The following is a 24461-nucleotide window of genomic DNA, read 5'->3' on the forward strand; positions in this document are numbered from 1 at the left end:
CCTTGCTTTTTCTACTTTGATACTTTGGCTTAATGTTCAGTTTCCCAATTCCTTTGGTGCTCTGTGACATCGGAAGTGAGCTCTTTTCAAGCCTCATCTAGGGTGGATGATGTTTTGCTGCGGGTGAGGGCTGTGCTGCTCAGTCTCATGTTTCCTGCCTGTTGAAGACAGTCTCTCTTGGCAGGCTGCAAGATGAACAACGTTAATGTGGTGTACACGCCGTGGTCTAACCTGAAGAAAACAGCTGATATGGATGTGGGGCAGATAGGCTTTCACAGGCAGAAGGATGTAAGTGTTCCTACCACTGCAGGAGGCGGAGCCTGGCTCCAAGCTGCGTGTGCTGTGCTTCCTAAGGGCAGTAACGTGGACAGCCTAAGCCCTGGAAAGCCAAAGCCTTGCACCTCTGAGGTTTGAGAAGAATAATTTAGGCTAAGTTCTTTCCCCCTTACCTCCCACACAGGTAAAAATCGTGACAGTGGAGAAGAAAGTGAATGAAATCTTGAACCGATTAGAAAAGACCAAATTGGAGAAATTTCCAGACCTAGCAGCAGAGAAAGAAGGCAGAGATCGTGAAGAGAGGAATGAGAAAAAAGCCCAGATTCAGGAAATGAAAAGGAGAGAGAAAGAAGAAATGAAGAAGAAAAGAGAAATGGATGAGCTTAGGTATGCTGGGGCTGTGGCCTTGCTGTTGACACGGGTTTTCCCCATGGGTTCTGCTCAGATTTCCCTCTAAGAATAATGCCCTGGTGGCTGGAAACCACAGAGAAGCTTGGAGTGTTGATTGAGTTGTTAAAAGGTGGCTGTGTTGATGGGTCGAATTGCCCTCTTACAGAGGTGCTGGGTGTGAGCGAGTAAAATTAAAGGTCTGGTTTCACTTCACCGTAAGCTATCATGAGCTTTCCTCAGAATCCGGTTTGTTCTTGGGAAAGGAAAAGGTATAGGATTGTATAGTGTTGAGCAGCTGTGCCATTGGAGCGGTGATGTAAAGCGAGTAACACAGAGATGCTTTCAAGTGTCTTTTCTGCCTTTTGTAAGTTGAATGTAGTTAGTATGATAAGACCTGCTTCAGTATCCTGCAGTTTTATAATTTTGGTGACGAGCCTAGCCTTTAATGGCTGAGCCGTGTCTTCAGCCCATCCTACAGTTTTAAACAGCAGTTAGAATACAGTTTGGCTCTTGAAATCTTAGTGAAGGTGACCATGAGAATGCTGACTCTATCAGTTTTCTATTGCTTCTATAATAGATTGCCCCAAATATAACTCCTCAAAGCAACATACAAGAAGTTCTGATTTATCAACAGACAAGTCGACAGGACAGTTCCTTTCTGGAGGCTGTAGAGGAGACTCTTCAGTTTCCAGAGGTTGCCCACATTCTGTGGCTTGTTGCCCCTTCCTCTTCCTTCTCTGCCTTTCAGGAGCCATGTGACTAGATCAGACAGAATCACATCATCCCCAGTAATCTCCCTGTCATAAAGAACTGTTACACCCACAGAGTGTGCGTCCACATAGGACATCATGTGTATTGCTTCTGGGGATTTGGATATGATCATTCTGGGGAAGGGAGAGCTTCTGAAACGTCATTCCACCTGCCACACTGAACATGCATTACTGTACTTGAACAGGCCCTTGCCCCTTGCCTTGTTTCTGTTTAGAGTATGGTGTTGGCTTTTTGAGATAGCTAGCCTCAAACTAGTAAACCTCCTTTATCTGCCTCCTACGTGCTGGGGTTACAGGCATGTACCAGTACACCCACATACCCCTTGTTTTTCTTTTCATTTTTCTCTTTATGTAGTGCTGTGCATTGAGCTAGGTCCTCATGCACAGCAGGCAAATGCTCTAGCGTAGAGCTCTGTCTCTGAGGCCTCTCTTGTCTCCCTTAACAGGAAGCTCCCCTTGTGACTTGTAGTAATGGTTTCCACGGGTCCCATTTGTGATATGTGCACCAGAAAGGGCACAAGAACAGTGTGGGGAGACATCAAATTAAAAGCCACCTCTCTGGATTTGTCCTGACTCAGATTCCTCTGAACATCCTGGGTTCTTAGGAAGCTTGCTGGGCAAGGGCATAGCTGCTGTGATTGTCTGTGCCAGGTGTGAGGCACCTGCTTATGTTCCTATCCAAGTTCTGCTGAATCGGAGAGACTGACTTCTTTTAAGGTTGAACATTTAGAGATGGAGGGCTCTGGGAATGTTGTCCTGCTCTGGCCTGCTGACTGAAGCCGGCGGACACAAAGATTTGGATAGCTGCTATGGCCTGCAAATGAGAGCCTGCTATGAGTTGTTAAAAATGGCTTGCTCTGGTAACATTTGTGAGTCTGGCCCGCAAGATTTACACCTGTCTGAGTTAGGTTTTTCATTGCTGTGAAGAGACACCATGACCATGGCTTTTCTAACAAAGGAATGCATTTAATTGGGTCTGGCTTAGAGTTCACAGGTTTATCGTCATGGTGGGAAGCATGCAGGCAGACATGGTGCTGGAGAAGTAGCTTAGAGTTCTATATGCAGATCCTCAGGTAGCAGGAAGGGGGAGTAACATTGGGCCTGCTTGAGCATCTGAAACCTTATAGTCCACCCCAGAGACATACTTCCTCCCTCAAGACCACACCTCCTAATAGTGCCACTCTCTCTCAGCCTACAGGTGGGGAGGGAGAGAACATTTTCATTCAAACCACAGCATCTAATTCTTGTTTTTAGTTTGTAGTAGGGGAAAATTGAAGAAAACATTTTTTTTTTTTTGTTTCCTTTGCATCTTTAACAGTTTTGTTTAGAAATTTGTGTCTTATGCTAGAAACACAGTATCACTTCATTTACATCTTTCCTAAGGAGGAATAGCTCACACTTTCAACGTTTGCCATCTGTCTCACTTTGTACTTGAAAGTGCTTCCTGCATGTCCTCACTCAGCAGGGAGCTATTTCTGCTACCTGCAGTTGCAAAAGAGCAGAGTCTGAACAGCAGCTGAGCATCTCGCTGAGAGTTACAGCTAAGTGTCTGTCTGATTCTCCAGTCAACACATTACTGCCCTCTGCTGCCCTCCAGGTAATTCAGTTTTACACAGCATTCATTCAGAATAAATCGAACACTATATAGAGGCTATCATTTACCTGGAAATAACATTTTTGGTTTTGAATTAAGCTACTTTGGGGGTCTTAATTTGGCTTTATTAGTTTCAAAACAGCAAGCATTTAAACAAAAGAACCCATTAACAAAAAACAGTTTTACGCTCTTCTCGGTTTGTTTTCAAAGTATCTATATTAAAAGTGTTCATGGGCCTGAGGGTAAGTCTCTGTCTTGCAGAATAAACTCTGCTTGGGAAGTTCATCCTGTCCGTTGGTTTCACCCAGGCTGATCTTCCTTGTGAGCTTCAGTGGTGGTGTCTCTGTTGTTCACGCCCTGTCCAAGCAGCATTTCATCACAAGCTTCGGAAGGCAGACCACGAGGCAGGGCCGCTGTGCCCGGGGGTGATGACCTTCAGTTTGTTCCACAAATCCAGTACTGCAATTTGTGAAAAACTTCAGCAGTGGGCTTTATGCTTCTAACATTTTGGCTATGTTTTCGAGACAGTCTTACTAGCCCTGGCTGGCCTCAAGTGAAGTCTGAGCTTTTTCTTTTTCCTTGTAATTTTAATACACTTATTAAATACACTATTTTAATTCATTAGTTAATTAATTAATATTTATTTTAATATACTTTTCATTCTAGCATCTCTTTAAACTCTATCTTTGAATCGTCTAACCAACAGATCAGATCCTGTGCTTCTTACCTGCTTTGTTTTGGTCTTGGTTTTTATTTGACCTTTTGAATTATCATACAAAACACTTATGTACACAAAACATGATCCCACTGTATAGACCATGAACAAAAGACAAAAGCAGTGGCCACGGTCATGAAGATGGAGTTGGGTAGGTAGCGTATGGAAGTTGTGCTATTATGACAAAGGATGAGAACTGTAGCCGCCTGATATAAGTTCTTACATCGGGGATATAAGTTAGAACTTACGGCTCTGTGAGGCAGAAGTCCTGGAGGGCAGTACAGTGGAAAGTCAGGGCAAGTATGTCACTACTTTTAAGATGTAAACTTGGTTTCCAGGCAGAGATCTCTTCAGCAAGGAGATTCACATATGTCTGCTCTAAGTGGTAGAGAAGAAACTGAGACCAACCTGTCCCTGATACAAGGCCAGAGTTATCAAGCCAGTAAAAATGCAAAATAGTGCATTTAGTGACTTAGAAAGATTCGGCACAGTATGTAAGTGTCGTGGGGGTAATTGTGGGGAAGTGGGCTTGTAAGCAGAAGCAACAAGTAGAAGATAAAGCCTTGGTGAGAGGATGGCCAGTCTCTAAGAGGTGACTGCTCTTCCTCCTTTTTATTGCTCTTTGCATTTTAAAAAGAGTGCTGGGAGTTGAACCCAGGGCCCTGTGCTTGCAAGCACTCTACCACAGTCTCACCAGGTTGTCCAGGCTCACCTCATACTCATGATCCCCCTGCCTTAGACTCCATATAGTTGGGATGACAGGCAGGTGCCACCACAGCCAAACTCCTACTGCTGTCTACCGTAAACTGATGCTCTGTGTGCCTGGGACTCTTCCTGTTGATTGTAAGTTCCTGCAAAGCCTTGTGACTGCTGTAGCAGACAGCATTTTGCATTGTATCATGAAGGAATATATGGAACTGAATTCTCTGATAGAATACTTCTAGAAGCTAACATCAGAACTAAGGAGTGCGCTAAGCAGCCATTCTGTAAGTTCAGGGTCCTTATATGGGAAGCAGCAAGATAAAATGGGACCAAAGTTTTAGATGTTTGGAATACTGGGTCGAGAAGATTCAAGGAGCGTAGACCCAGGCTATGAAGTTCCCTTGGCCTGTTTTGTCTTCTATCTGAGCATTTCAAGCAGGGCTGGAGTGATGGCTTTGCAGGTAAAAGTGCCCCACTGGCTTGATGAACTGAGTTTGGTCCCCAAAGTTTATGGTGGAAAAAGAGCTGCCCTGTGACCTCCAGGCACATGCTGTACTTCCACATCATATGTACACTAAAGAAAGAATCTCCTCTTTCAAGTCTCTAGCAAAGGTGATGGGGCTTTTGAGTGAATGAGTAAGTCAGTTTTTTGTGAGACAGCATTCACTGTGTCCCAGCCTGACTGGGAATTCACTGTGTCCCTAAGCTGACCTCACACTTGTGGCAGTCTTCTGCCACAGCCTCCCGAGTGTTGGTTTTGCAGGCATGAGTCCAGCTGGCAGCATGTGTTTTAGTAAGAGCTCTTTGCCTATTGGAATATAGAGGGAGCCAGAGGCAGTGTAGACAGAAGTTAAGAAGTGATTCACCGTGGTCCACACCACAGAGGATGCAGCGTGGACTCAGTGAGAGGCAAATCACTGGTGAAGTGGTAGGACCTGGTTAGATGGTAGCTTGGGTTGAAGAGAAAAGCCGAAAACGGTTCCTGGGTTTCTGTCTTGAAGTGGAATGGACAGGGATGCCATTCTAGGTAATAGGAGAAAGAAATGTTTGTTTCCATAGGAGAATAGATTTTTGCATTGGATACAGACCAAAAGTGTGGAACTATCTCTTAGGAATCTAAAAAGGTGTTGGGGCAGTTGGGTTAATGGGGGATGCCCAGAGGAATCGTGGCCGCCAGAGATGCACATTTGTGTGTGTGCTACTTTCATCAGAGTGGGGACAACTAGCCTACTGAGCCTTCTGCCAGTGTGGTAACCATCTGTGAGATGGGGGTTGACACAGTAATCTCATTCGGGCTTTAGGCTGAAATGAAATGCTTTTTGAGAAATAATCTCACTTTGAATATTTTCTTTCCTTCTAGGAGCTACTCATCACTAATGAAAGCTGAGAATATGTCCTCAAATCAAGTATGTTCCTGTTTCTTGCTTTAATGTTGTGCCTTGAAATACTTCACAGAGAGTCTTTCGTAATTGTGTCGCTGACCCTTATAGCATTGCAAGTTGTTTACCATGATTGGCAGCTAGTATGGGGGGTGTCGGAGGATTGGCCAGAGGAGGATTATGGCAGGCATTGCCTTCCTTCCCTGTGATCTTATGTTTGCTTTTGTATGGGTCACTTTGTAAAAGGAGGGTCTGGAACCTCACCCCTATGAAGGGCAGGCCTATTAATATTGCAAGATGTGTCACTCAGCTTTCTCTTACTCATAACACAATGTCTGAGATAATCAACTTATGAGGAAAGAAACTTTCTTTTGACTCAGGAGTTTGTAGTTTTCGGTCAATGGTCCTGCTGCTTTGGGCCCAATATTAAGACAACATCATGGCAGGAATACCTGACAAGGCAAGCCACTCATCTATGGCAGCCTGGAAACAAAGAGGGAAAGAGGAAGTGGAGAGTCCCGGTTCCCAGTGAAGGGCAAGCTTTGGGTACCTGACTTCACACCAGGCACCGCCTCTTAAATGTCCTACCTCCCAGACATACCATGGGCTAGGGAACAAGCCTTCTGCACGTGGGGACATTTCCAGACACAACTGTGGCACAGTACTGTAGTCCATTTTTTTTCTCCTTTGCTATTTCCATTTATTAGTAACCAGAATTATCTCTTTCAATTAAAAAAATAAATGTACCAAATACAGAGATCATATGCTATAGCCTAAATACCAACACTGATTTTTTTTTTTTTCATACTTGTCATGACCTGGAATAAGTGTTGACATGTTTCAGGTTTTTTGTTTTGTTTTGCTTTGCTTTTTTCTTTGAAATAGGGTTTTGCTTTGTTGCTCAGGCTGCCATAAAGCTCGCCTTAACCCCAGCCTTCCTGCCTCTGCTCCCCAGGTGCTGAGGTTACTTCCAAGTACGCACCATCACATTTGGCTCAAATTCTTTTACAATATGCTTTTAAAATGCCTGCTTTAGGACGGTATGGTCAGATGTGCTAGACATGAATTGCAAATGCTGCTTAAATGAAAAAAATAATTAAAAACCTGTGTTTTTCAGCCATACTAGCTTTGTGTGGCCTGGTACCTGCCATTACTACAGAAAGTTCTGGAAGTGGCTCAGTTTTCCGCTTAAGGTTATTTACTCAAACTCCAGGTTAAGTGCTCGAATTGCAATCAGTAGGATTTTAGACATTGTTTATATCCAGTAATTGTACAAAAATGGGCAAGAACACACCTTTGCTCCCACCTCTGTGAACTAAATTTTTGAGGCTCCTTTATAAATTGAGCTGTGTCTATAAATTATTTCTGAAAATCTTCAGAATAGCGCTGTGCAGTCCATTAGGACTGAATGTGAAGTCAAGGCGTTTAAGCTGTCAGTAGGGTGAGCCTACTTCATTTTTAGCCTTTCTGAGTATTGCTTAGCACAGAGACATTACCTCATGAGGCGGTTGTAACCTGTAAACAAGGGTGTGCCCCCAAGACTTTGCTAGACTCAGTCATGGCATAGGTCATCGTCATTGACTTCCTTAAAGTCCTGAGTTTGTTTAGTCCTTTGCACATTAGTCTTGGCTTTCCTGAACTCAGAACATTGCAGGGGCCTGTGATAGAGTCCAAGTCAAATTCAGTTAAAACTAATGCTCCTGTCTCCTCTCTGCCTACTGATACTTTTGAAACTTTGTATTTAGAAGTGGCTTTCCACCAGTAATCTAGCTGGTGTTTCAGTCTTGTACATATTGTTCCTGTCACAGTGGATCTTTAAGAGCTTACATGTTGTTTAGACTTGGAAACATGTACATGCCTATGAACACACACTCATATGTATACGTGTGTGTGTGCGCACACATACATTTGCACACGCCGCCTCCTGAAATGTTTTCAGCATTGGTTACAAGTCCATAGAAATACTAAAATCTAATATCTGTGGGTGCTCAAAAGCCTTGTGAAATGGAAAAGTATTTTCATGTAACTTACATTTTATCTCCCCATGTGCTTTACTCTGTGTATTATCACTTATACCAAATACAGTGTAAATGCAGTGTAAATAGTTTCACACTGTTGCTTAGGAAGTAATGACAAGAAAAAGGCCAGTGCCTGTGTTGTGGGATTCCTAAGTGCTTTCTGTGCGTTTGGATCTGCAGACATAGACCCCCGCAGGGGCAGAGGACCAGTGGTGCACGAAAATGCATATGGATGCCACTGTTCAAAGTCCCAGGACTGCAGTGTTCAGTGTGAGGCCAATGCTCCCTTCCCCTCCTGCTCTGTTACGTGCTGCCATGCATGAGGGGCTCCAGTGGAAAGGCTTCAGTCTCCTGTTACTGTCTTGTCTTTTACAACCTAATTTGCCGTGTGATCTCTTGATCGTCATTCAAAGGCTGATGCGCACGTTAGATAGGACTGTACAAGCTCATCAGGAAGAGTGCTAGTCTCCGTCTGAGCTAGATTTTCATCTGAATTGTAGTCTTCCCTTTAGCCTAACCTCTTTTTTTTTTTTTAAATAAATATATTTAAAAAAAAAAAAGATTTATTATTTATACAGTAGTCTGCCTGCAGGCCAGAAAAGGGCACCAGTTCTCATTATAGATGGTTATGAACCACCATATGGTTGCTGGGAATTGAACTCAGGACCTTTGAAGGAATAGCCAGTGCTCCCAACCTCTGAGCCATCTCTCCAGCCCTTAGCATGACCTCTTTGATCTGTAATTTTTAGTTCTTTTTTTATTTGTGCTTGGAGGCATAGATTATTACTGTTATGTTCCTCTTATTTGTCAGTTTACCACTTAGGTCTGTCTGGTAAGCCAGATAGTACAGGGACTGGGAAATCCAAAATGTAATAGTTGTCCAAGGAAAGTCCTGGACAGCAGGTATGTCATTAAACATGCCGGTGGTCCCAGAACACGTGCCCTTGGGCAGTGGGATCTCTGCACTGACATCCAATGCGTAGCCCCTGTGGGATGAGTGCTCTTGTCTTGCTACCAGTCAGGTGGCCAAATTGAGTTGTTTTTCCTCACTGGTGGAGAAGAGAAGCTGACAGAGAAGGTGCACACCATCTTTCTGATGTCTCTGAAGCTGCTCCTGAATCGAGGACTTTGGAGGCAGCCCTCCTGGTACTGGGACAGAACACAAACAGTTGAGCCAAGTTTCCTGTTGTTCTGATTCCTGTGCTAAAAAAAGAGAAGCGCATGGGCTGGACACATGGTTCTTGCAGTGGACCTGGGTTCTGTTCCTGGCACCCACATGGTGGCTCACAATCTCTTAGAACTCCTCTTCCAGGGGATCCAGTGCCCTCTTCTGACCTCCCCATGGTTTCTACAAGCATACACTGCACACACACACACACACACACACACACACACAAATACATTTTTAAATGGTACTTTATTATTTTATGTGTGTGTGTGCTTTGTGTGTGTATGGCTGTGCACCACACACATGCAGTGTCCTGGTGGCTAGAAAATGTTGGATCCCCTGGAACTGTAGTTATGGATGGTTATGAGCCACCAAATGGGTTCTGGGAGTCAAACCTGGTTCTGCTGCATGAATAGCAAGTCTCTTAACCACTGCACCATCTTTCCAGACCCTAAAATGAACATTTTTTAAGAAGAGGGGGGAGGAGCAATATAGAGCCACCGAATGAAGCCAGAGAAAAACAGTGTTTATAGAAACCTGTTTTCTACCCTCACCTCAATGTTTTTCTAGCATTTCTAACAAGAGTCCTTAAAAGAAAAAGAAACCTAAGTCGGTCCTGTCTCTGGCAGTACTGGCGTTAAGCAGTAAGAGACAGAAGTTGAATCAGGACAATGGCCAGTGCTTCACAAGCCAGCCATTGTGCCGGAAAAGAACCCTGCCAGTGTGCGCCAATGCGAGGAGCTGCCGTGCGGCCATGCAGTAAGATTGGCCCTTGACCCGTGTGCTGTCCTGTGTAGGAGACCAAGCCAGCTAGCTTGATTACTAGCCCGTGTTTGGTTTCTTAAGGACTTTACCTGTTAAAAAGAAGTGAATAAAATCAGCTATCTCTTGTCATACTTTTTTAAACTTCTATTTGCATTTATCTTTTTCTCCTTACCCCATCCCAATCCCTTTTTACACCTCAACACCAGGTATTAGAAAGGGTTAGTGAGAAGAGGGGACACAGTTCTCTTAGCTGCTTCCTGCTGGTTAGGGTCGTTGGGCTCCTTGGAGCCAGTCCAATCCTCATTTCAGGAGATCTCCATCTTCTTGTCTCACAACATCAACTAGGAGCATCAAGGGGGAAGCAGGTTCAGCCTTGTTCTTTCTCAGACCTCCTCACTCTGGGCTCTGGCGTTTATTCTCTCTCCAGAGTCCTCAGATTTAAACTATGTGCAGCTGATAGAGAGCCAACTCTCAGAACTCAAATGAGGCAAATAGTCTGCTGCTGTGGACCATCTGAATCAGTCCCACATCCCACACCTGGGACCAAAACTAAACCATGTTTACATCCACAGCATCTCTCATGTGAAATCACAAATCCATGAAAACCAGGGGGTTCAGCATGCTGGGATGTAGGGCATACATGTTTTGCATATGACAGTGTTATTGGCCTAAGGAAGCAAGATACCGTTCATGTAGTATACCTTGTTGAGGATCAGTCCAAAAGTTTCTAAAATTGTTGGTGTATTTAACATACCTTCCATGACATGAGCTGTGTTCAGTCACTGCAGGAAAAAAGTTTCCACAGCCCTCATCTCAGCTATTCATGTTTTAACGTTCAGGGTTTATGCTAAGTGATGAGCTATTCACTCCCCTTCTGCAGGGTCACATTTTCTTGTAGTCACTCTCTTCATACCGGCTACAAGTTGGGGTGGGCTTTACATTGTAATTTGGAAGCTGAGGTATCTGGCACCTTGGAGGCTGTGGCTACTCCTCCTGGTCATTCCAAGAGCTACTGACAACTGGGTAGTGGTGCATTTGGTTGTCTTCCTGCTGTCTTTCTGAACCCTGAGATTAGGAATAAGAAGGGGCTGGTGGGTTGGCATGGTAATTATAAACAGAAAGTACCGATTGACTGTTCTCAGTGCCTTCATACTTTCACTCTTGGTCTCCTACAGGATGGTAACGATTCTGATGAGTTCATGTGAGCCGAGCAAAGGAGCCCTGGGAAGACATGAATGTGAAGACCATTACAGATCTTTTGATTTCATCTGTGTTCTGAATTACAGAAGAAACCAACCAATCAATCAGAATTCTACCTTCAGTGTACATAGACATCATTCATTTTTGGAGTTTAAAAAAAAAAAAGTTTTTTTTTTTTTTTTTTTTTTCTGATGGAAAGAACAGATGTATAATATAGTTGAACTTGAAGACAATGTATAACTTTAGGAAGAGGAAAATATTTTTGGCAGAACATACGTCAGTACCTCGTGAAGGCTGGCTGCCTTTGTTCTTGAGATAGACATTTGATCAGACCAACTCCGGAAAGTGTTTCTTTGGCTGCAGTTTGTCCTGGAAGCAGACATCATGAAATGCATTTCCTACTTCTAAAATCTCTCTACTTCTGTTAAGTAGACTGTTGGTGGTTTGCTCAGGCCAGGCTCTCAGTAATCATTTCCTGATAGAAGAAAGGCATATGGGTTTTGAAGACAGTTGCAGTACTTACTTAACTTGGATTTCAATATTGTTGGTGTCAGAGTAGCTGGCCCAGTTCTTAGCTTATTCTAAGGGTTATGTTCTCCTCAAAGTGAGGGTCTCACCTTAACATCATAGCTACACAGTTGATCTTAACCAAGTTTGGAGCTGGTCACATGACCCAAGTCACAGATGTGACAAGGAGGCTCTGAAGTCATTCCTCCGTGGGGAGGGAGACAGGAAGGGGTGCTCCGCCAGTAGTGTGAGTGACACAGATTGCCTCATTTTTGTCTTGACTGTATCATGAAACAAAGTCCACAGTGGATTGCAAGTTTTAGAAAGAATCAAGCATTTTCCTAGCCAGCTAAGTCATCTGTTTCCTTACTTTGAAATAATATTCATGTTGAATTGTAATCCCAGAGTTGAGGCTCTGTGACTTCACAGGCAGCATTGGTATTGGTCTGAGCTGCCTGCTCTCCAATAGATACCTTTTTTTTTTTTCACAGTGTTTAATCCCCTGTAGAGGCACAGCAGGACAGTGAGGAGAGCAAAGCCTGCAGGGTAGTGATGGCATGCAGGTCCATATTGTAGCACACCACACATCACCCAGTGCCCACAGCACCAGTGTGCTGAGCCAGCAGAAAAGATTTCTTCAGCAAATGTGCCAGCTGCCATGACGGACGTTTGGGCAGAGCCAGAAAGCCCATGATCCCTGGTATTCCAAGCTCAGTACAAGTTGAACTGGAAAACTCCTTGGAGCATAACTCATTAGCCAAATTTGAGGGGGTATGGAAGTCAGCATCAGAGATCAGTGAGTGTGTGGGGTGTGTGTGCATGTGTGTGTGTGTGTGATATCTAGATTGGAGCTCTGTACTTTAAAAAATTATAATAAAAGTATCATTTTTTTAATCAGAAAAGACATTGATATATGAATTCTTAGAACTTGTTTTCTACCAAAAAAAAAAAAAAAAAAAAAAAAAAAGCAGCCCCCATCTCCATGCTGGTTTGCAGGTAATTGTGCTGTAAAAACTCATTTACCATTGGTTCCTTCTGTGGACGTCAGGTCTTATGCATTTGAGGTGAGCACTGGGCTACAGCCCCATGCCCCTCAGGCTCTGCTGTGGGGCCTCCAAGAGTGATCGCCCACTCAGATCTAAGCATGGCTAAGTGTGAGCTGGTGGCAGGGCTGCCCAGTCCTGTAGCCCTCATGCCCAGTCCCTGTGGACATCCCTTAGTTCTTTAGTTCTTGGCTATAGACACCTCAGTGGGAGGCTTTGCTCCCGGCATTGCCCTTGAGCCCTCAGCCTCGGCGTCTGCAGGACTGTGAACATGCACAGGGGGAGCTTTGTAAGAATATCTCCTTAGTGCGAGGTGCTCAGCTTACACGGGAGGATTCGAAGTTCAAAACTCTGCTTTCGGGGGCTTACCATATCTAGGCTCCTTCTGAGTTCTCAGAGTTGAATACCTGGCTCCCACCCCTTTAGCTGTTCTTGGCTGAGTTTCCCCCGCCTCTCTGCCCGTTTTATGTTTTTCCAGTTCACTTGGTCTCAGGGAAAGGCAGATACCTTTTCTTTTAAGGACATAGTTCACCAGTCAGACTGCCAGCATCAAAGCCGTCTTTTCTTGCTGCTGGCATGTGTCCTAAGTGATAGAGAAGTTCCAGATTGTTCTATGCTTCTGAGCTGCGCTTTTGATCAGATCTGTGTGTGAGAGAGTTCCTTGCCATCTCTTTCCAGTCTCCTGGCTCTGTCCTCTGTGCAGAGGAGGCCCGCCTTATCACTTAATTAACTTCACAAACTGCTGTTGTTACATGTGGGTAGTTTTAGCTCTCCCATTTCTTACCTTTTGCTGTGAGGTCAGAATGCCTGGGCAAAGCAAGTTTGACATGATGCTTGTGTTAGAATAGGGCCTGGGAAGTTTACCAAACTGGCATTTACCAAACTGGCAAAGTTTTGACATCAGCAGAGTAGATATAGGCTTTAGTTGAACCCATCCAGGATCACTGTCTGTCTCTGTCTCTCTCTGTGTGTGTCTCTGTCTCTGTCGCTGTCTATCTCTGAGACAGAGTTTCTCTGTAGCCTTGGCTGTCCTGGACTCACTTTTGTAGACCAGGCTGGTTTTGAACATACAGAGATCCTCCTGCCTCTGCTTCCCTGAGTACAGGTATGTACCATCGTACCTGGCAAACCCAGGATCTTTTTGTGTTTTGTTTAAACTCTAAGCTAGGCACACACCTATAATCCCAGTGCTCTGGGAGATAGTGAATTTGAGACCAGCCTGGTCTACAAAGTGAGTCCAGGACTGCCAAGGCTACACAGAGAAATTATGTCTCAAAAACAAAAACAAAAGCCTTTTAATTGTTCCTTGTCACTGATTCTATTTCCCCACCCCCAGAAAAAATTCTGTAAGCCACAGCAAGACACTAGTCAGCCTTCAGCTAAACACAAGTCCACACCGCCCTTGTGTGTAAGAGGGGGGACGCTCTTGTTTTTCTGAGCTGGAACAGTTTAAAGGAAAACAGCAGGGAGGGTGGCAAAATGGAGAAATAATGCCATCTTCCAGCTTGTCCTTGGTCGTGGTACTGAAGTCTGCTTTTTCTTTGAAGCGTAGCATATGGATAACATCCCCAAATTGAAAATGGTCATATTAGACTGGATGAGTGACCTTTCAGTTTTAAACATAAAACAAGCTACAAATTTAAAAGCTTAGATTCCAGAGCAAGCATCAGTCTCCAGCCACCTTACTCCAGCTTTTGCCCAAGCCAAGTTCTCCAAAGCTGTGCTTAGCGCTCCTCTGGGTGAGGCACCAGGAAGCCCAGCCTGGGCAAGGCTCCTGTGCAGCCTGTCATTCCAGTCGTGAGCCAGCCATGGAGTAGTGTTCTGTAAAACATAACAAAACCTTACCATTGGAGTAAAGCCGCATGTGCTTGCGGGATGTCTTCTAGGGCTCAGCTTCTATAGTGGGATGTGCATAGTGATTTTAGGAGGGCCAGGAGGAGAGTCTTGTACAGCATGTGACAAGTGATACCTTTCAGTCACTTCTGGGCCTTAGTGGGAGAGGAGTAAATCAGAGAGCATCACTAAACTAAAAAGGCCATGATGTAAGCCCTATCATCTGCAATTTGATTCCCTGTCTACCCCAGATTCTTGCTGGCCGGCCTGGACTTTGGGCTGGTAATGTTAGTCTGTTCTGTGTTGCTGTACTATAACTTGGAGCTGGATAATTCATATGCAAGAGGTTTACTTGGTTTGTGACTCTGGGGGCTGGGTGCCATGGTGCGAGCATCCTAGCAAAGGCCCTCTTCCCTCCATCACAACACGGAGAGGAGGGAAGGGAAATGGCTGCATGCAGAACGGGACCAGGCATGGGGTGGGGGTGGGCTTTATGACTACCTACGCTTGTGAGAACAGGTTCCTGTGAGATCCATCCACCATCCATTATTCATGATGGTGGAGCCCCATCATAGCACTTCAGCACCTCACGGACCAAGATTCCAACACATGAACCTGCAGGGGACAAACCACAGTAGTTACCTATGTGAAGACTTCCTGGAATACTTTCCCTGGTGACCAGAGGGCTCTGGGTGGCTGGTCTATTGGTTCTATGCCTCACTCCTTCATCAGCACGTACTGTAATGTTACTGTTTGTCGAGAGATGGGTTTGTTTTTTCCCTTCCAGCTGTAATGGTAGTTGTATTCTTTTTAAAAATACACTTTATTATTTGAGAACTTCATACATGTATACAATTTATTTTGGTCATAGTCACCCTCTAACTTCTCCCAGGTCCCCTGCCACGTCCACTTTCCAAACTCACGTCCTTTTTTTGTTTTTAATAGTTCACTGAATCCAACTAGTATTACCCATATCGGCAGGAATATGGGCTTAGCTGCAGGAATATGGTCTTTAGAACCATACTCCTAAAGTGGCATGCTCCCTCCTAGCAACGATCAACTGCCAGTAACTTTTCAGCTGGCAGCGGAGGCTCCCTGGTACACAGCTTGACACTGAAATATTTGTACGTTGAATTGAATGTCCCTCCATCTTGCACAGGTTACTTTTTGCCTTTTTGGTTTCACAGCTGTATCAGCTACTAGAGGAACTCCGGGCTTTTTGCCACAACAGTTACGACTACATTACACTCAGACCACACAAAATGGGACCTTGCCATAGGCATGCCCTGACTGACTCAGCATTTTCTACATTTGTGACCAGCCATGGGACGGCAGCCATGGGAAATAACTGTTCATTCTGGAAAGCCATGTAGCTTCCTCTTGTTCTCAGATCTGGTGAGTAGGTTTTAATATTTAAGGCTAGGGAAAAAAAAATAAAGATTCTCCAATGTCAGTATTGTGTTCCCTTCTTACATCTACCCCATCCTACAGCCCCTGGAGTAGAAAACAGAACCAAACCACTTTGTCACACAAGCCTGATGACATGAGTTTATACCCATGTGAAACAATAGGAGGGGAAAGAAAACCAGATAACTGACAGGACTCTGGAATTCCAGTGTCCCTAAGTGAGAGAAGAGATGGAGACAGAAACTCATGGTCAACTAGCCTGCGGGACCAGGCAGCAGCATCAACAACAAAGATCCTGCTTCAAAGCAAGGTGGAAGACAGGACTCAACTCCTAACAGTTGTCTTCTGGCCTCCACATACATGCTGTGCCGTGTGCGTGCAACCTCGCTCAACTACACACCCACCTGAGCTGCTCACGAAATGACCCATAGAAAATGAGCCATTTTCATTCTCTGGGGTGTAGGGTGTAGAAGGAGCATGTGTAGGTAGGAATAGGACTGGCTCTGGGCAATTCCAGACCAGTACCCAATTGCCCTCGATTCTTTCCCCACGCTCAGCTTGCTCCCTTAGCCAGATGGAGACCTCTCATCCCACCGCACCCGAGGAAGCTGGCAGTGTGGGGGCGGAGCTAGGGAAGCCAAGCAGTATTTTCATGCCTGGACTTTCAGATACAGCCCTTTTATTCTGTGTAACATGAGTGACCTGTCTCTCCTCTGGGCCACCGTTTGTCCACTGTAGAGTGAGGAATGAGGCCAAAGCCGAGACTGAAAATTCCAGTGCCGTATAGGGCAGGTGGCATGTAAGGAGGGCAGGGGAGTCGACCACACACTCGTAAGGCCATCCTGAAGAGGCAGCATGTCAGCTCAGACACATGCTGCTTACGGGAAGCCAAGCTTATGGAATAAGCCAGTGAGCTGCGTCGAAGGAGCTTACCTTTATAGGACAGGACAAAGGCAGTGGCTTTTTCTCCCAATCACTTTCTTCAACAGGGTTTCTCTACTCCACACTTTCATGACATCTTAGGAACAGCCCAAATTCCTCAATGTTCCAGTCACACTGCACCTGAGAATGGCTTCGTTTTAAAATATTTCTCTTCGTCTAGTTTTAACACAAACTTCCAGATAGAACATTCTTCTGCATAATAAGTCTTCAAGACTTCCTTCCTCAGGTCTGAACCTTCACTCTGGTTTTTCTCCAGAAGCCATCTCTAAGAGGGTCAGCTACTGAATAGTCCAGGATGGGGCCCAGGGCAGGGGCTGGACAAAAAGGGGAAAGGCTGTCAGGGTATTGGTGGCCTCCAAGAACAGGTGACCTGATGCTAGTTCTTCAAGGCTTTTCTGCAGGTTCTTGGGGCTCCCTAAAAACAAAGAGCAGGTACCATAGCTCCTGATTCAGGGTGAATTCTAGCAGCTCCTTTACCCCTATCTCTTAGATTGGAGCCCACTTAGCCTTGGCAGGCTGCTCTCTCCTGTGAAGCCACAATTCAACCTCACCTGTTAACCCATCTTTCTTTCTCCCTTTGCTTTTGTTTAACCAAAAGGAAACTCCACTCACCAAATGAGGCCAGTTGCACTACCATCTTTACCTAGCCACTGTGGAGAGTTCCAACCTGTGTCCTGTCTGTGGAATTCTCCAGGCAGGGTCATTCTCCATGGAGACCATACCAAAGATGGGCCTGCAAGCACAGTGAAACCTTATTAGGAGGTGACAAATCTCCTAGGACTTGGAACCTCTCCTACCCCAGGCCACCCATAGGTCCTTGAAGGGCCCTGGATTTTGAAGAACCGCAGCTGTCCCTGGAGTCGGGTGGATTTACTTCTGTGTGTCCCTTTTGAGTTGTGCCTCAAAAGGCTGTGGAGGTGACTGGCTTTGCTGTCACTTGGCAAGACCCACACTGCCATGTCTTGTAACTGGACTACAGCTCTAAACACCACTTCTTGCTCTCTGTGTTGAGTCGTCATGAACATCGGTCTTTGGGGTACTGAAGCTCTTGGTTTGTACTATCCTAACCAGGTGCCATCAATGTCCTGCATAAATAAGAGATGGAGGGAAGGGCCAGCAGAGGGCAGCAGAGAGTAAGCCGGTCAGCTTCTGTTTCAGGTAATCCTGAGGAATCCTATTCCAGGCCCCTGTGTTCTGGAGGTTGAACACAGCATCCTGCAGTGATCTGGAAGACCTATGCTCTTGGGCAGCAGTGGTGTCTCAGGGAGCTTTAGCATTGGAATAGAAATACAACACTACTCGTTGACTTAAAAAAATAACTTGCCATCAAGAAGACATGGTGCTTATAAAGGCGCTGGTTCTGGAGTCGGCTTCTGTCTCTCTCTGTGCACACAATGCGCAAGTTTCACAGTCTCATCTCGTGGATGGGAGGTGAAGGGATGTCCGAGGTTATTTGAGCCACCTTTCTCTTCTGTGGTACCCTTTGCAACGGCCTAAACAGGAGGCCTGAGCCCTGCCTGGGAAAGGGGCTCAGGACTTCGTGCAGGCCTTCTCTTGTTAAGAAGTTATGTTGTTTAGCCAACGTAAGCCTCACAGTGCCTTCAGCTACTGGCCATCCTGGCATCCGGCACCGCGGAGACCAGGCTAGATTTCTCTGCCATGTAACAGCTTGGAAGGTTTGAAGACAGCTGTCAGCTGCCACCTGTGGCTGCCCCTAAGCACCCCATTTGTTATGATCCAGTAGCATCCTGACATCACATGGGGGTGGACCCCCAACGACTCCCATTTGCCTGACTCTTCAGAGAGAACAGCCCTTGAGCTCTGCAGGGGTCTCCAGCCTGGACCTCAGACAGGCAGAGTGTGGTAGAGACGACACTTTCACTCTGACTCCTGCTATCAGTCAAATGCTCTGCTTTATTGGATTACTCTGGGATTTGATATTTCCTGCAAGGTGGTATAAGACTGTAAAAGCGTCCCTTAAACAAATAGCAACAAATACACAAAAAGGCATATGAACAGATACAGTCATTTAAAGTGCTACCATAACAACGGAGGTCCCTGATCAAGAGCAGAACAGCACCTGCCCCTCAGCCTGCTTTGGACCCTTCCCTCCATTCCTACAACTCTTGATTTTTGTCATTGTTTTTCCTTACTTTTCTCCATCATTCACCCTGATGGGTATTCCTTGAAACAACCCACAGTTCGTTTCCTCTCACTTCGAACTACACATGGAACCTACGGTCATTTGTCTCTGTAACTTGTGCTGAATATCGGGCCTTTGTCGGTTCGTTTGCGAGGTCTTCTCATTCTGCACCCCACACTGGTCTCGAACACTCACTCGGTCCTCCTGCATCAACCTCTGCGTGCTGACGTTACTGGCCTGTGTCACCACTGCTACCTTTCAGTATTGTTTTTGATGAATTTTCCTGTTAGAGACATCACCTAGGACTCCATCAATGAACTGATTTGAACCCTAATTAGTTATTCGAAGATAACTTTGTGCAGTGTGGTGCACGCCTGTGTGTTATTGTGTGTGCAGGAGATGTATGTACAACAGTAGGGAGGCCAGAGGTCAACCTTAGTTGTTGCTCCTCGAGTGCCATCCTGAGAAGCATCTTGGTTTTTATTTATTTATTTTTTGCTTGCTTGCTTGTTTTTTGTTTGTTTGTTTGTTTGTTTGAGGTTTTGTGTGTTGGGGACGGAGGGGGATGGGCACAGTCTCTTGATGGCTTAGAGCTTGCTGATTCAGGTGGACAGGCTGGTCAGCCAGGTCCAGGGATCTTCCTGTCTCCACTGCCCCAGCACTGCGGTTACAGCATGAACCGCTGTACCTAGGCTCTGCTAGCCTGGCACTGGGGTTAAAACATGAACCACTGTACCTGGGCCCTGGAGATCAGACTACACTCATCATGCTTTCAGGACAAGCACTTTATCAGCCGTCCCGCCTCCCCAGCCCCATAATCACGCTCATAACCATCATCTATATGTCTGCACTCTACCTGTCTCCATCATCTACAGTCTGTAAATGTCCTGTCTGTATCGTCTGCGTGTCTCTAAACATTCTGTCGGTATCATCTGTGTGTCTGGACGTTCCGTCTACATTATCTACGTGTCTGGAAGTGCCCTGTCTGTATCGTCATTAGGAACTTGGAAATGCATCGAATGCAGCAGGTCTTGGATAGTTCCTTTACCAAACATCTCTTCTGACAGAGGTCAGTCCAACATTCAGCATTGTTTAGCGTCTTCCACGGATTGTGAATCCTCCTGACTTCGCCTTCATCTGGGCAATATTTTCCTCCTTGCTCACATGGCTATTAAAACACACCTTGTTTGCAGCACAGGTAAGCATTTTTGGCATCTTCCTGCTACACCAGTCCTGGAGCTCTGAAGGAAAGGAAGCAAGGCTTAGGGGCTGTGTACATAAAGTGGGCCCTTGGATTCTGTGATTTCACCTGCAACTGATAGCAAACCCTCCACCTCTAGAGTTCTGGAAATTCATCATTGGCCTTCAGAAATTCAGAACAGCAAATCCACATCTTCCTTTCCATGCTTGGCAGAAGCACTTGAGGGGGTCTCTTCACAGGTTCTCCGTACCTAGGTATCCTTCATGTGGGTCAGGAAGCCAGGACTCACCAATGCCAGGGGCCAGTGCTGCTGCAGAGAAGGGACAGGGACAAAGTCCTTAATGGTCATCTTCAAGAGACTGGTAGATGACATCACACAGGACTTTGAGCAATAGGGGTGGAATTAAGAGCCTGAGGATAGAAGGGAAAGCACACTTGTGGGAGAAATAAATCATGAGGTACCAAAGGAAGCAGCAGCCAGAAAGGCTGTAACTGGCCCACTTTCTCCATTTGGACTAGGACAGTCGGACAGTGGATGGAACAGCTGGGCGACACCCTAAAATGAGCTTAAAGTGTTGATGTCAGTGTATGGGGCTCAGCCCCATAGCAAGGAAATCAGATGTGAAAGGGGGTGTCATGGAAAAGTGAACCTGATTGGGGGTCAGAGAACCTGATTGGGGGTGGTTTGATGAGAGGTGAGTGGGTCACGGTAGGAAAGGGAAGTCACTGAGTTTAAGGCTGAGCAAATAAATACACTGAAGAGGGTGACAGTGTGGTCTGGGAATGTGAGGCGGTCTGCTGCAATGGAGTACAGGGCAAGAAGGAGCAGGTAGGTCAGCAAGGTGCTGGGCAGCAGAAACACACAGAGTCACTAGAGGACAGAGAAGAGGGTTGTGGGAGAACTTCACAGATCTGGGTGGCCTGACTGTCAAACTTTTGGTAGGTAGCAGTGATGAGTTAAGGGTCTGGTTTCCTACATGGTCATGGAAAGAACAGGCAGAGGAGTTGGACAGGAGACAGTCAATTTAGTTACAGAGAAGAGTGAAAGGTAAAAAGGGGGTTAGGATGAATGAAACTGCAAGGGGAAAATGAGGGACAGCAGTCTTTGCAACAGCCAACTTCTGGGACTAAGCATTCAGGATGATGATAGGATATGGCATCCATGATGTGGATGGAGGCACAAGGGGCTGGCAGATGGGTGTGAGGCCTAGAGATCTCTGATGCTGACTCACAGCCTCCCTCTGGGAAAAATATGACCTCACTAAGAACAGAAACCCAACCCAAAGGCAGGTGCTCTGACCATAAGCCAGGAGTGTATCATGGGCAGGCACATCCGGGGTCTTTATTCAGCTTCACCCCCCCCCTACAGTGAGGGTGCAGGAGGAGTCTATGAATGGGAATTTATCCACTGCCACAATGTGCACCTTTTCAGTGGCTTAGAACAGACATGTGACATGTGACATGCCCTGCCGTCCACACTGAAACAGCGGCCACAGGATAATCATTTATGCCAGCCACAGGCCTGGAGAGATGGCTCAGTGATTAGGAGCACTGGCTTTTCTTTCACAAGGTCCTGAGTTCAATTCTCAGAACCCACATGGTGGCTCACAACTGCTATATCTGTAGTCTCATGGGATCTGATGTCCTTTTGTGGTGTGCATACATGCAGACAAAATACCCACATACATAAGATACACGAATACATCCTTTTTTAAAGTTATAAAAGCCAGATATAACATAATGCCCATTAGTCAACTATATCTCCAGACTTACCACTCACAAGCATTTCGTTGTAGTCGAGTTATTCGATACCAAACAGCAAAATTCACTCTAGGCTAAGGGAGACTTCTAGAGCCATGGACAAGCAGGTCAGACTCCATCCATGCATGGTACAGTATGTGTCTTCCTATATGCCCACACTCACAGTTATGTTTAATTCACAAACTAGGCACAATGATAGCAATATACTCTGATGAAAGTTCTTTACAACTTACAGATTGCTTATTTCTAAGTTTTCCATTTAATATTTTCAGACTGAAGTTCACAGCCGGTAAGAGATCATGGAAAAAAAAAAAACTGCTGATAAGGGGCCGATGTGCCTTCTACATGCTTGTTACATTCCAGACAGAACCGCTGCCTCTTTCGCCCAGGCTTCGGGGTGACACTGAACTTGGAGGATTCAGAGGGAGGGAGGTGATGGCTCTTCCCCTTTCAAAAGTAGCACATGGGGATTGTCCTCTGAGTTTCTGTGGTTATGAGAGCACAGACATCTGACCTCAGAGAAGGGGGAGGCAAAGGGTTGTGCTTTTTGCCTTTATACAGTTCTCTGGGATTTTTATTGTCTAGGATTTTTATCGCCTTTGCCCTATCTTTGAAGCAGAAAAGCTACTTTCACACAGCAGCAGCTGCTTCTGAGCCAGCGTCAATTATTCTTTTCCAACCTGTTGCCAAGAAAGCCTTCTCATTCCCAAGAAACCCAAAATCAGAACCTCTACCTCCCTGTATTTCTTGAAGGGGGGGGGGCAGGAGAGTACTAGAGGAAGAGGCCCCACAGGCTGAGCACCAGGGTTCTGGGGAGTCTGAAGTGTCCCAAGCCTCCCACCCTCCTTCGGATCCATCTTTTTCTTGCCTGTTCTGGTCTGGTATTTTCAGACAAACTTTCCCCATTCAGGTCAATTAAGTAAAAATTCACGAGGTGCTTGTCCCCTTCCGGACTGGCCTGAGTGCTTGGTGAAGGAGATGAGTCTTCCTGGTGAGGTCACCGCAGTCTGATGTCTTAGTAGCTGAATGGTGAACAGATGACAAAGGGCCCTGGGAGCACTGAGGAGGGGAGATTCCCAGACCAGAACCAACTAAATTTCTCCACAGTGGTGTTTGATGCTATTCACCAAGGGCTGCTCAGAATGCCACAGGGTGACCACAGGTGACTCAGACAGCACCACAGTGTGTGGAGTGTTCAAGGGTCTGGGGGCGAGCTTGAGTGGATATAACTAGAGACTAGGACAGCAGGGAAAGTGTGAGGGGCATGGACAGACAGACAGAGGGTAATGATAATGAAGAAGACATACCTTCTCTGTAGAAAATTTGTTGGCCCCAGCCTAGGAATTGCCCATCCTCTTCTGTGCTCTCATCTGGTCACCATTCAGGTGCTAAGTGTAATCCAATCAGTCTTCTAACTGGTTTATATCTCAGAGAATTGCTATAACTCTATAGTTCAAAATAAAAGCGATAGTTTATATTGAGAAATCTGGCCCTGCTATGACTCTACTCGCTCTCTCTCCTACACATACCTGTTCTGTCAGGCTGGGTTTAAATGTAAATACGTATCAGAGGCTGGAGAGCTGGAACAGCAGTTTAGACAGCTTGTTACTCTTGCAAGAGGACCTCAGTTCGATTCCCAGGTTCCCACGTGGTGTGGTCATACATGTATGAACCTACTGGATCCATTTATTGTCGCTAATATGCACATGTGTTTAGGGCTGAACTATCGGACCAGCAGGAGCCATTCAAGCTACTGTTTCAGTCTTTTCGTATGTCCTCATTATTCTGTGAACATTTTCCTATTTTCTTGTATTTAAAAATAATTCAAGTTCATCTTATATATATTTTTTATAGACTCTGTCATTTTCCATGGACTCTTGGGTCTTTTAATACTGCACAATGTCAGGCTCGAGAGCACTGATTTCCCTGGGAGCCTCGCTGCCTTCGGGCCCCTCTGCCTCATTTTTGTGCTCCTTCCCTTTCTTCCTCCCTCTTGGCCCTCTTTCTTTACTAAACTAGGGCACTCCACCATTCCCAATTCCAGCCCATTCCATGACTGGGCCTTGCTTTCTCTCCTCTGCTGTTCATACCTATTTTCTCTGACAGCATGGGAGCTGTCCCCATTGTCCCATGTGTTTTTATTCAACCTGGGGATGCAGCCAGCTGCTGGACTTCCCTGCCATAAGCCCTGATTCATTTTTATGAGGCTTTCCAGTACTGGCCACCTGTGATAAGTGGCATTCAGTCACTTTTATTTACATCCTGTCGGTCGGAACTCAGTCAATAACCCATCTTATTACAAAGGAGGCTGAGAGTCATGTTTGCACTGTGCCCACGTGAAAACAGGAAACATTTTGGACAATAGCTGGCCAGTGCCTGCTACACACACATAGACTCTGTTTCCAGACTGTGGTTAGTCATTGCATGCCCTGGAGATCTTTCTTATCAATATACAAAGAACATCCTCATTCTTTTAAAAAAAAAAATCTTGATTATGCCCTCTTCTTCCCTTTATGTTTACTTGTTCTCTGTGCATGCGTGTGTGAGCCCGCAGATGCCAAGTTTCGTATGTTAGAGATCAGAGGAGTCAGTTTTGTTGCATGAGTCAGTTTTCTCCTTCTACCATGTGGAGTCCAGGGATCAAGCT

The 24461-nt window shown here is 45.6% G+C and overlaps 1 protein-coding gene and 3 long non-coding RNA genes across 4 annotated transcripts in view; 1 reads left to right on the forward strand and 3 right to left on the reverse strand.

Moving 5' to 3' along the window:
- Positions 1-12394, forward strand: part of Ccdc25 (coiled-coil domain containing 25) — a 30469-nt gene extending 18075 nt beyond the window's left edge. Inside the window, exons 6-9 of the mRNA XM_055609625.1 lie at positions 185-288; positions 461-663; positions 5808-5853; positions 10953-12394. Coding sequence (XP_055465600.1) covers positions 185-288; positions 461-663; positions 5808-5853; positions 10953-10982 — 383 coding nt within the window. The 3' untranslated portion in view covers positions 10983-12394. The remainder of the gene's footprint in view (positions 1-184; positions 289-460; positions 664-5807; positions 5854-10952) is intronic.
- Positions 10830-14432, reverse strand: LOC129678737 (uncharacterized). Its single transcript, XR_008720441.1, has 4 exons — positions 14373-14432; positions 11262-11452; positions 10931-10998; positions 10830-10842 (listed from the first exon to the last, which is right to left on the reverse strand). It is a non-coding gene; the product is annotated as an uncharacterized LOC129678737 (long non-coding RNA).
- A 483-nt stretch (positions 14433-14915) lies between these two features.
- LOC129678738 (uncharacterized) lies at positions 14916-17441 on the reverse strand. Its single transcript, XR_008720442.1, has 3 exons — positions 17322-17441; positions 16701-16829; positions 14916-14975 (listed from the first exon to the last, which is right to left on the reverse strand). It is a non-coding gene; the product is annotated as an uncharacterized LOC129678738 (long non-coding RNA).
- Positions 17442-18597: 1156 nt separating this feature from the next.
- Positions 18598-23897, reverse strand: LOC129678736 (uncharacterized). Its single transcript, XR_008720440.1, has 3 exons — positions 23344-23897; positions 23122-23260; positions 18598-20363 (listed from the first exon to the last, which is right to left on the reverse strand). It is a non-coding gene; the product is annotated as an uncharacterized LOC129678736 (long non-coding RNA).
- Between the last annotated feature and the right edge of the window lie 564 nt (positions 23898-24461).

The sequence above is a fragment of the Psammomys obesus genome, unplaced genomic scaffold, assembly GCF_907164565.1.
Source record: "Psammomys obesus unplaced genomic scaffold, mPsaObe1.curated_primary_1811, whole genome shotgun sequence".
Taxonomy (NCBI): Eukaryota; Metazoa; Chordata; class Mammalia; order Rodentia; family Muridae; genus Psammomys; species Psammomys obesus.